Below are 12,378 nucleotides of genomic sequence, written 5' to 3' on the forward strand. Positions count from 1 at the left end.
ATAAGAAATGAAGAAGGCAGATTACCTGGACAGTACGGGCATATGGGATATCGGCAAAAGGTTAATATCGGACATCCTTAGTTATGCACAATGTCCTGGACCTAACAGAGGGGTGTACATGTGCAAGAATGTGCACGGTTGATTTATGATACACTTCAATAAGACGCAGGATTGTGTGCGCGTGGGTGGGACTTGTCCACTTGTCCAGTGCAGAGACAATCATCCATGGGAAAGCCTGAACACAATATTCACTTCCAGTGTCACACTTTCCGGATTCCCTCCTGTTCACGTCTGCGTTATCAACTCAGAGCGGTATATACTTACATTAATAATTCAACGCATACACACTTTCCCATGCGAGCTGACATACACACACTCACACACACCGTGCTGGTTCCTGCTTAATGTAGCTGGGGTGTGTGTACTTCCTTCTGAGGATGATGTCATCAGGAGCGAACAATGAAGGAGACCGGCGTACAAACACAGGAAGTTGAGTCCAGACCCCCACCCTGCACACACACACGCACACACACGCACGCAGACACACAAACTCATGTTCCAGCCACTCAGCTTTACATCTTCCTCCTCTCTCCTCCTATGGTATCCCTCACGTCATCTTTCCTCCTACCATCTCTTTCTGTTCCTCCACATGTGTATGTTGTACAGCTGTCCTTCAGCTTGTGTGTGTGTGTGTGTGTGTGTGTGTGTGTTTTACTCTGAAAGTCTTTCTTTGCTCTTGATCCCCCTCATCTGTTTTACGTTGATGTTGTCAATGTTCTAAACATCATGCCAGGCTGTTCCTTTCCATCCTACAGTTTAAAAACATCTTGTATATTTTATGCCCTTCAACCAATTTTTTTTCTACAAAACACAAAACCACATGTTGTCTTATGCACCTATAAGCAATGGTTCTTTGATTCTCAACCCAGATTGGAAAATCTTTGTGGCCTAAACCACGGCCATATTTGGCACACTTTTGTTTAGCAAATATGTTGCTTAAACTTGGGCATTTGGTCCAATCATTCCCATTTGCCAGATTTGGCCTTGCTATGTTTCAGAGCATTTATGTATGATTTATGATTTTATAAGTCTCGTTGCTGACTCCAAATTTTGAACTGGTGAAGTCAAAAATATAGTTGAACCAGAACTTAAACCAAAGAGATTCTCAGAGAAGGAGGACGTCTCAACTCTTTATGAACACCGTCTCTCCCTCTGTCTGATCATTTCAGGCCGGTCTGGTGTCTCCCGACTGTCCAGAGCAGCTCCTCATCGCTTTAGAACCAGAAGCTGCATCTATCTACTGCCGCAAGCTCCGACTCCACCAGGTGATTGACCTCAGCATGAAACCACTGACAAACGGCCTGGATATGGACGGGTCCCAGCCCTTTGACTCCAGCTTCAGACAAGGTAGAGAGAGCGAGAACAGAGCCTCTGTTATTATCTTTAGCTTAAACCACACCGTTCCTAGAAATGTTGTTTGGCCAAAGTGAGGATAGCGCTCTGTTTGTTTTTGTGTGTGGGTCTAGCTGCGAGTGTGTGAGGGAGAAAGTAAAGGGGGAAAAAAAAGGAGCGAGATGATGTAACTGCAGATGCAGCTCGTGGTTTTGCCCCAGATTACTTTGTGGTTGTGTGTGTTTGCGATGTTCAAAGACACAGATGACTGTTGAGAGGCCAAAAACGTCACGTAGAGTAGGAAAATAATAATAAACATGGAGACAAGGCGGTTGGAGGAGGGGGGGTGTATGGAGCATAGAAATGTGGAGCGTGGGAGAAAGAAGAGTATGCTGAATTCAGACACCAGTATAAGAGAGATTCCCATTTAAAACATTGTTAATACAGTTAATACAGTCTGGGGATAGAAACAGAGCCGTCTGATCCATCGTGGTCCATATACATTACCTTGGTGGACTCCTTATCTAACTGATGGGACTTCAAATTAAAACTGTGGTTCTTTCTTTGACTGCAGCTGCAACAATAGTTGAATATTTTTGTACTATGACCAAGTTTATCATATGCATGAAGGGAATGTGATTTAAAGAAATGTGAAATATTACTGTCCAAACAAATACAGAAGGTTTGGATTCAAACGCTAGCATGTTCACCTCGATGATGGGTTAAAAACAGAGGCTCAGTTTCGTTGAATCCCTATGGTACAATGACAATAAAGACCATAAAAAAATAATTTAAAAAAATAAATACACGTAATCCATTGTTTTGCAGTATTTGAATGTGGTAGTACATGCAGCTCAATAGTTTGTTGCTTAATCATAAATATAAGATGCAGTAGTTGACTCCGGGTTCATTATTTTATATTAAACATGGCCCCAGGTACTGTATATCAACTGTAAGGAAGTACACTGTGGTCGATAACCCACTGCTGATTGGTTCACCAGCAGCCTACAGTTGCAAAAACACATTTCAGCGAAAGCGACAGAGAGTGGTTTTAGGCTGGGGAACAAAAGGCAGACTGATGCATAACTCAGCAAGAAACATGACGTCCAGAATCCCCTGCACGGACCCACATAGTATACATATGCAGCCTGTGACACACACACACACACACACACACACACTAAGCACAGGATATTGTAATTGGAACAAGGTGCAGTGAGACTATGATCTCACCCCCTCCTGGCCTGTCACTCTCTTTGTTTCTCCCTCACTTTTCCATTGTTCTCTCTTTTCTATCTGTGAACTTTTCTCCCTTTTTTTAACTTCAAATTAATTGTATTATTCTTTTGGTTAAACTTTCGTTGTAACAAGTCCATTCCTCTCTGTTGGTCAATGCAGCCCTGATTAGAAAACACTGAGTAAAAACCTGCTGTTGTCATGGCAGACCTAACAAGAAGAAGACCACAAGCACACACACACACACACACACACACACACACACACTGGAGCGGACTAAACACACACGTGTGTGAAGCCACATTTGGTGTCATGGTCATGGTTTTACCATCTTTAGCTTTTTTTCCACCTCATTTCTTCTCCAAAGATAGCACTGAAGAGTCATTAACACACACACACACACACACACACACGCACACACACACACACACAAATTGATAGAGATAGAGAGATAAAGAGGGAGAGAGAGAGAGAGAGAGAGACTGGGGTACAGTTTCTTTTCTGTTGTTTAATGTAAATGGTTTCCAGACTCACGTTCCATTCATCCCCCATATTCACCCACACACACACACACACGCACACACACACATAGACTCCATGAAGTCAAGGCCTGTGGCATTCTTTGTTCAGCTTCATTTGTTATGTGCACACACACACTAGAAAGTACTCTGATACTAGAAAGTATCTGAAAGAAGACAAACAAACGGAGAGTATATGAGTTTTGAATCACGATGATCTGTAAGGCACGGACATGTCCGTCTTACCCTCACCTCGTGAACAAGCCCTCCTTCTTCCTTTTCTCTCTATTTCTCACAGGGCTTCAGGGAACAGGCGCAGAAAACACTTTTACCCCAATTACACAAACACTTCTCTCCCAGCTGTCGAATCGTTGATTCATGAAACCCACTCTCACTCACTTTGACATCCAAACAGCACAGTCTTCCCTACAGCTTTCCCAAAGAGCCTGTGAAAACAAATTACCAGCACAGGATTTTGTGTCTCCATCTCCATGTCTTTGGACCTGCGATTATTCCTCACCTTTGAGGAATGCGACTTTACGTCGTCTTCTCGTGCTCATTTGCATGCAGCGGGGCTTTTCTGTCAAACAGGCCGCTGGCTATTTTATATGTCCGTCACATGTGCTCCACACTGTTCTGTTTTGGTTGGCCTTCGTCCAAAGCCCTCAATCTGCCAGTCAAGAAGAAAACCGAGCAGAAAAAAAAAGCCAGGGCGGTCTCCATTTCTGACAAATTGCCCCAGTTATATATAAACACGGTATTGAATGACATGGGTTTTTTTCTTGGTTCACTTGGAATTTTCATGTTCTGGATTTTGACAGATGCATTACAGTGCATGTAGTATAATTTGTTGATAATTAATTTGTCGCATACAGAAGTGTCTGGACCTGTCATGGGAACATGGACAGATGCTTTGATGACAGGGACAGCAGGTGTGGATCATGGTGATGGCTCTGAGGTCCCACAGCTGCAGAATGTCCATAAACATTGCATTCTTTTTTGAAAAGATGAGCCCACAGGAGGCTAGGAAGTTCCTACTTTGGTCCCAAATCCTCACGGAGGTCTTAAAGCTGCGTAAGAAGGATGGAGAGATAAAAAGGTTGAGAAAAAAAAAAGGTTGTAATAACAGTGTGAAGAGGATAATAACTGTTAATGATTTAATGGCTGTAACAGTTGTTTGTTTGATTGTTCTTCCCCCCCGTCAATGATTAAACTCTGATCTTTTGTGTTTGTGTGTCTTTGTCGCAGCCAGGGAGCAGCTGAGACGGTCCAGACACAGCAGGACGTTCCTGGTGGAGAGTGGAACCGGAGAGCTGTGGTCAGAGTTACAGACTGGTAGGGCTGTGCACGCGTGTGCGCATGTAACAGAGCGACACACAAACACAGACAGAGAGACCCCACATGTCGGACTGTGGTATCGATGTTTTTGCCCTTTGACCCCGCAGGCAGTCTGTGAGGAAATTACTCTTTTAATTTCAGATTTATGACCCTCGGATCGTTACGTTATCTTTCCGAGGATCATTCCTCCGTGTTCTTCCTGTGCAGTTCTATTGAGTTTGAGTAGAACTCTGTCACAGTTTATAGGCCTGTTAGAAAATGGACTTAATGAAAGCCAGTGCACCACCAACACGCTGAACGTCATTGTTCCACCTGGTTTTAAAAGTAGCAAATGGATGTATGTTATTCCATTTCAGCAGTTTAATATTGCATATTGCACGAAAACCTAATTTAATTTGATTTGAAATATTTTTTATTTATTAATTATATAAAGGAGCCTTGGAAAACTGAATAAATCACGAACGCATGGGGTACAAATGTATATTGTGAAAGCACGTTGTGAAGAAAATGATGTTGTCATTTAGAGAAAAGTCCGAGTTTACGCAAAAAAAGCATGAGCACCGAACAAAAGTTACTGACAAGTGCAAAATTTGATCCCCAGAAGAACTTGTTGGTTTTACTCCCAGACTTTTATTTCTTCAAACCTCACCGAAACTCTGAGAAGCCAGATGAGTGTCCCCTGCTGACCCTTCATGCTTCCTGTCCACACACACACACACAGGAAGGGCCAAGCCCATGGGACTCTTCTGTAAATAAACCAAAGGAAGAGAAAGTCCCATTTATCATTCCTTTTTATCCATCCATCTCTCATCTTTTCGTATATTCTTCATTTGTACATTCCTCTACATTGATCTTAACGTGTGTGTGTTGCATTAGTGCGCCTGCATTTATTTTTAGGGTGTGGTCAGAACTGAACAGCCAGACCTCAGCTGATTGTATCATTAAAAAAAACTCACACACAGAGGAAGTTCAGCGATCACAGATGCCTGATGGCTGTTTATGTTCGAGAGTCAAATAGATGGAGAACTTTAAAGGGCAGAACAAAAAATAAAGACAGATTTGGTCCAAGATGAATATTTCCCAAAACAACAGTTTCTCTCTCTGTGTGTAGGTGACAGGTATATCGTTGCAGACTGTGGAGGAGGGACAGTTGACCTGACGGTCCATCAGATCGAGCAGCCAAAGGGTACACTCAAAGAGCTCTACAAGGCTTCAGGTATGATTTGTCTGCTCTATTCTTTAAGTATTTTGAACACAAAATACAATAAGGACTTATGGTATGTAATACTGTCCTGACAAAAACTGCAACCTGGACTGAAAGCTGTAGTCAGTTTCTCAGTCAGTCAGGGTTGCACAGTTCAGCAAGAGCTCAAATGAAAGCACTTTCCCTAACAAAGCTAACATGAATGAGAAAAAGTTCTTGGACATAAATTTACACCAGCAGTCCAGATGCAACTACTGCTGACTTTAGGCCAGTCTTACGCCACTTTATTAAAATATTTTTTTAAATAAAGTTTTATGGTTCTTGGGAACTCTTTTGTAACATTCACAATAGAGATCTTTCTGTATAAGTTGTTTTTTTTTACACTACCTAACACTTTTGACAGCTTTTTATTTTTTAATTATTATTGTGCATTTTATACAAAGAGCCTCACTCTTCTTCCTGTGATCTTGTCAGGTTTGTCACATTCCCTCTGGGCCCGCGACCCTTTAGCAGCGTCTTATCTTTTCTTCCCTCAGGCGGCCCCTATGGAGCAGTGGGTGTTGACCTGGCTTTTGAGGCCATGCTGTGTCAAATCTTTGGCGACGACTTCATCCAGAGCTTCAAAGCCAAACGCCCGGCCGCTTGGGTGGATCTCACCATTGCATTTGAAGCAAGGAAGCGAACAGCGGCACCCGGCAGAGCCAACGCCCTCAACATCTCCCTGCCCTTCTCCTTCATTGATTACTACAAGAGACACAGAGGCCATAGTGTGGAGGCCGCCCTGAGGAGGAGCAAGTGAGTGTGGAGCGTTTCAGTGTGTGACAAACAGTTGTTGTTGTTTGTTCACAATCAGATATCAGTCCAACTCCATGCTGATTCATCTCTGTCTTCCGTGTGTGTTTGTGTGTGTCAGTATGAACATAGTAAAGTGGTCGTCCCAGGGAATGCTGCGACTCACACAGGAGGCCATGAACGAGCTCTTCCAGCCCACCATTTTCAACATCGTCAAACACATTGGTGAGAAATTGAAACCTGAGATTCATGAGATTCAAGACACGCCAAAAGTTATGATAACACAACATGTCACTAAACAAATCCAAAAACATGTCTCCAGATCAGCAATCTCTCATAACAGAATTTTGCTTTCTTTTTCTTTGTCCAAAACAATGTCCAAAGCTTAAACAACTTAAAAAAGACTAACTATTAACCCGAAAAAGCTGAAGCTATTTTTCTGTTTGCGCCCATTTATCATTGTCATTCTTAAAGAATCAGACTGTTACTTTGATCACACATTGGTTTGCTCTTAATTAAACAGTTACACCACAACAAATGGATTAAAAAAAAACAATGTCAAACCATATGGACATCAACAGCCGTAGCCAACTCAGAATGTGATTGTTGACGTTAACATGTTGGTGTGTTTGTTCAGTTTTGTCAAGACAGAGAGAAGAAAAATTGAGAGTAACTGTTTTGAATCAGCCACGTTCCAGTGGTTTACCAAAAAAGTGCCTCCCAGACACTTTGAGCATCACTGACTCTGAGATGAGCGCGAGTTAAAGGCAACAAGTGCGCTTCGAAAAAATATTAAGAAAATATGTCATGGTGTGATTAGGACTTCCCTTCTTCTACTTTCTCCTGACAGAGGAGCTGATGTCAAAGCCGGAGGTGCGGGGCGTGCGTTTCCTCTTTCTGGTTGGAGGTTTTGCAGAGTCGCCCATGCTGCAGAAAGCCGTCCAGAAGGCACTGGGCCGGACGTGTCGCATCATCATTCCCCATGATGTTGGGCTGACCATACTGAAGGGCGCTGTGCTCTTTGGACTGGATCCCACTGTGGTGAGAGCCCAGGAGAAGACAGTTACGTTGGCGGTAGTTTCTAACACATGATCCAAATACGACGGTCTCTCTTCCTCAGGTACGAGTGCGTCGGTGCCCCTTGACATACGGAGTTGGCGTGCTGAACAGATTCATAGAGGGACGCCACCCTCGGGATAAACTTCTCATCAAAGATGGTCGTGAGTGGTGCACAGATATCCTGGACCGATTCGTCTCTGTAGACCAGTCCGTGGCTTTAGGCGAGGTGGTGAGACGCAGCTACACCCCTGCAAGAGTCGGCCAACGGAAGATCATCATCAACATCTACTGCAGCACCACAGACGACGTCACCTACATCTCTGACCCTGGGGTCAGGAAGTGTGGGACAATTACCTTGGACCTGCCTGAATCGTTACCAACACCGGGAGCAGTCGGGGGAGCGGGAGGAGGTGCGGAGAGGAGGGAGATCAGAGCGACCATGCAGTTCGGAGACACCGAGATCAAAGTCATGGCTGTCGACATCATGTCAAATCGCTCCGTGCGGGCTTCCATAGACTTCCTATCTAACTAAAGGAGGAGCAGGAAGTGGTGATGAGACGATTTCAAAGAATTGTACATTCAGAGAATGCGGTACTGTGGGAGTGGGCTGCCGATGCAGTGAGAAGACCATGACCTTTGCATTACAACTAAGAACTGACATGAAATGTTATTTTTCTTATGAGTTCAAAAAAGCAATAAACACATAGCTTAATCAACATATGGAACTTTAATAATACGGTAGGTCCAAAGCTGACCTCTGGACTGACCTGAGGATCTGTCTCAGATAAACACCACCAACACAGTAAACTACCTGAATGAAAACTCCTGTACGTTTGTGCTAAACATACCATTTTGTCACTTTGTCTCTCGTACACGTTACTATACCTCATTGAATCCTATTTTAGTGATCATTTTATTAGCGTTTGATGCAACTTCTGGAACCCCGTTTCTCCAATATCGCCGTAATTGTGCCACCAAGTGGTGTAAAGACTGTACTACCATTCATATGGTAGGAATGACCGAGCTGTTGGTCTTTAAAAGTTGATATGGTAGGAAAGACCGAGCTGTTGGTCTTTAAAAGTTCTTTTTTTGCTTAGAAGAAAATAATTTGTGGTTATTGGGCATTATGTGTTCTTTTGCAGCAGAATTGCTACAAATGCAAGAAACCATCCGATGTACTGTAACTGAAATGTTAAAAAACAGAGACAACTTTTCTGTTTGACTTGACAAAGATGCTTTGATTTGTATACTGATTCCAATGCAAGACATAGATTCAAGTGCCTTAGCACGTCGACACATAGTGAATATATATTCCAGTGCAGTTATGAAATGAAAGCTGTTTGAATAAGAGGTCATGAAACCATGAACCACTGCTGGTCTTTGTACTTTAGCCAATTAAAACTACGATTAGTTTAAAAAAAACATTAACCAATATTCTTATAGCATAATCTGTTTATATTATATTTTGAATATGCAATTCTCTATATGAACTATAAAAGGCAGTCATGTAAAAACATAACTGGTTTTATTCTTTAACACATCTCCTTATGGCTGTATCAGTGAATCATCCATCTTTCTCTGTATTATTTTGAGCTTTTCTTTCCCGTATCTGTTCATGAACTATTTAACTGAACAATTTCACTCCTGCTTTATTTCAAAACAATCTCATTTTTCCAATTATTTGCACAGTACTAATCCTGTGTACTTTGTCAGCCCTGATGAAAAGCTCAACAACTTAATCTCTGCCGCCTGCACTTCCTGCTCCCTTCAACTGTGTCCACTTTAATTACCTATCCGACTTGTCTTCGTTTCACCATGCAATGAGAGTGACACAAGTTTGATTTCAGCTGTGAATTTATTGTGTGAATGGTCCAATAAATAGTTTTCCACAGAGCAACCAGTAAATGGTTCAAACTGCAAAATCACGTCAGTGCCACTTTTCATGTTGTCTCCCAAGAGAAGATGCCCAGTAGAAATTATTGTACGGATTCTCAACCTCAAGAACGACGACCTGATCTGGTGGTGACAGGAAAATTTGTTTCAAAACATTGGGACTGATCTCAGTCTTCAGTAACAAAAAGTTTTAATAAGCATTAGCAAGGCTTTAGTATAAAAGGAACTGATGAAAGCTGTCAAACACAGGCAAGACTTATTTTGCCATTTGCCTTAATGTTTCTTAAACTACACCCATCATGAAAATGTCTACGTCTGGTTCAAAACAGCCTACTTGATCTGGGAATCAAAACGAACTTCGTGCGTAATACAGCAATATGCATACAACCACTACAGTTGACATGAATTTAGATTTCAATACCAGTTTAGAATAAGGTTCTGTTCCTGCTTCCCATTAGTGAGCATGGGGTCTCCCGCGTCCTCTGCCCCTGCCACCGCCACCTGAAGGGCCATCCGCAGTGCTGCGAGGGTTTTTGATGGTCTCATCGACTGAGAGGATGAGGCAGGCTGCCTCTGACGCTGCTGTCAGGGCATTGATTCGGACTACAGAAGGCTCCCAGACACAGTTGACAAAGTTGTCTGCAATGTCTTCGTTGTTGATGTCCACACCGTACCACATGCCACCCTGCAGTGATGGAGTTTTTAGACGGTCAGGATCACAAATGTAACCAAAAGTGTGCAGTGTTATCTGGCTGTGTTGTTTAAATCCTACCTGAGCGTGTTTGGCACGTAGCTTGTTCAGGATGTTAGTGGCATCAAAGCCAGCGTTGTCACACAGCTGCCTTGGAATGATCTCCAGGGCCTTGGCATAAGCTCCAATCAACAGCTGCATTTTCCCAGGGATGGTCCTGGAATAGTCACGAAGGTATTTTGACAGCTCCATCTCTATAGCACCTCCTCCTGCGACAACGGAGTCATTCTGGAAAGAACAGCGGGAAACTGAATAGTTGCAAGCTGAACATTTTTTTACTCAAACAAGAGTTTTATAACTAGCTCAAGGTAAACTTACCTTGATGGCTCTGCGCACAATCATGATGGCATCGTGCAGCGATCGCTCCGTCTCCTCCGTGAACTGCTCTGCTCCACCTCTCAGAATAATGGTGCATGTTTTTGTCTTGGGACAGCCTTTGAAGAAGTTATATCTGTGGACACAAACACAACAGATGTGAGCTGCAGGTACAAAGATGCATGGGTTAATTTTTAATAAATAAACTGAACATGTCCTTACCTCTCTCCTCCGACCTGGACCTCCTCAAAAGTTTCACACTGTCCTAAGACATCATCTGTCATATCTCCTACTGAAGTCTGAATGGAGCCTCCACATGCCTGGGGGACACATAACACACAATATTATTAGAACGTTTGTCTAAAACCAAACTTCAGGGACATTTCGAAGTCTTAGCATTATATGGATGTACCATCATGGTTCTTCTCAGATCCTCCTCCTGCACTCGGCCAGCACAGAACAGATCTCTGTCAGCAAAGTACTGAGTGGCCACGTCACCAATTGGCAACTTTGACAAAACCACCTTAGCGCCAGACTTGTAGATCTTTTCCAATTTGTCGTACAAGATGTTCCACTCTGCATCCACGATGGCCTGATACTCCTGCAGATGTATGAAAGAGTATGAAAAACACATTATAACTGAAATTTGTCTGTATTTGTTTATGGTGATGTGAATCAATTTTCTCACCTTCACTGAGGAGACGCGAACCTCAGCATTGTCCTTCTCAGCCTTCAGCTCCAGCTCCACATTTAGCAAAGCAATCTTGAGATTCTCATAACGTTTAGGCTGCATCTCAAACCCAGCATAGGAGAATGTCTTTTTAAATGCTACTCCAGAGATCAGTTGGGAATCCTAAAAGAAATTAAAAAAATAAAATAAAACTACCTTCACGTCACAAAATAAGAACAAGTAAAGGAAACAAGTAAAACAATTCAATAACCAACCTCCAGGGCTCCCCCCTGCACCTTCTTGATGCCAATCATCTTTAGAGCCATCAGCTCGTCCAAAGACACGACAGCATCCACCACCATCTTGGAAAAGAAATCCTTTTGGCCAGCAATCAGCTTGGAATTCATGGCTGTAGCCGCGCATTTCTCCAACAACTGTCGCTGCTCTCTACAAATCATTTTTTTAATTAAGTTCTATTTGCAAAAACAAAAAAACGAAGACAAAACAACATTTATCAACTACAATTGAGCACCCACTGTTTATCATCTTTCTTCACAGAGACAGCGATGTCCTTAATCTTGCTAACAGCAAGGTTGGTGGCAGTGCGGAAGGCTCTGATGATGGTCTGAGGGTGGAGACCCTCCTCCACATACGGCTTCAACTGCTTCAGGAACTCAGCAGCCAGTAGGGTGACAGAGGTGGTGCCATCTCCCACCTGTGGATAGTCAAAAGAAAATAAAGATGTCTTGATGTTTGTCTTCCTATGCAAACTTAACTACACACACCCATTTTTCTGACCTCAGCATCCTGGGAGCGAGCAATGTCTACCAATGTTTTGGCTGCAGGGTGAACCACATCTAAAAGTTTCAGGATGGTGGCTCCATCATTAGAGATTGTGGCCTTACCTTGAAAACACAACATTCACAGATTAATCACACTGTATTTGTAAACTCATATATATATTTATCAATTTGACAACCATCCCTCCTGACCTCTGCCATCGACCATCAGTTTGTCCATCCCCCTTGGACCCAGAGTGGTCCTGACAGCCTCTGCTATCACCTGGGGGGGTGGGGGGGGGTCATACATTTAGACAAAAACAAAAAAACATCTTCAACTTCCTTGATACTGAAAGAAAGCTTTCCTGACCTGACAGGCATTGATGTTACTGATGAGCTGGGGAATGCCTTGAGACGAGTCTGTCCCTTCC

General features: G+C 43.0%; 2 protein-coding genes across 3 annotated transcripts in view; one reads left to right on the top strand and one right to left on the bottom strand.

Annotated features, from left to right (window-relative positions):
* hspa12b (heat shock protein 12B) overlaps positions 1–8,578 on the top strand; it is a 13,396-nt gene extending 4,818 nt beyond the window's left edge. For both annotated transcript variants that reach the window (XM_017036862.2, XM_008317398.3), the window contains exons 8-14: positions 1,230–1,407; positions 4,395–4,481; positions 5,596–5,700; positions 6,225–6,483; positions 6,602–6,705; positions 7,331–7,521; positions 7,601–8,578. In XM_017036862.2, the coding sequence (XP_016892351.1) occupies positions 1,230–1,407; positions 4,395–4,481; positions 5,596–5,700; positions 6,225–6,483; positions 6,602–6,705; positions 7,331–7,521; positions 7,601–8,071 (1,395 nt within the window). In that variant the 3' untranslated portion in view covers positions 8,072–8,578. The remainder of the gene's footprint in view (positions 1–1,229; positions 1,408–4,394; positions 4,482–5,595; positions 5,701–6,224; positions 6,484–6,601; positions 6,706–7,330; positions 7,522–7,600) is intronic.
* A 797-nt stretch (positions 8,579–9,375) lies between these two features.
* cct7 (chaperonin containing TCP1, subunit 7 (eta)) lies at positions 9,376–12,372 on the bottom strand. The gene is made up of 12 exons (XM_008317405.2): positions 12,318–12,372; positions 12,161–12,230; positions 11,967–12,073; positions 11,705–11,883; positions 11,444–11,615; positions 11,187–11,351; positions 10,911–11,099; positions 10,721–10,818; positions 10,502–10,634; positions 10,205–10,411; positions 9,854–10,117; positions 9,376–9,555 (listed from the first exon to the last, which is right to left on the bottom strand). Exons 2-11 carry the CDS (start codon positions 12,186–12,188, stop codon positions 9,887–9,889), a joined length of 1,509 nt encoding a protein of 502 aa, XP_008315627.1. The 5' UTR covers positions 12,189–12,230; positions 12,318–12,372; the 3' UTR covers positions 9,376–9,555; positions 9,854–9,886.
* Positions 12,373–12,378: the final 6 nt, after the last annotated feature.

Source organism: Cynoglossus semilaevis, chromosome 1 (genome assembly GCF_000523025.1).
Source record: "Cynoglossus semilaevis isolate Cse_v1.0 chromosome 1, Cse_v1.0, whole genome shotgun sequence".
In the NCBI taxonomy this organism is placed as follows: domain Eukaryota; kingdom Metazoa; phylum Chordata; class Actinopteri; order Pleuronectiformes; family Cynoglossidae; genus Cynoglossus; species Cynoglossus semilaevis.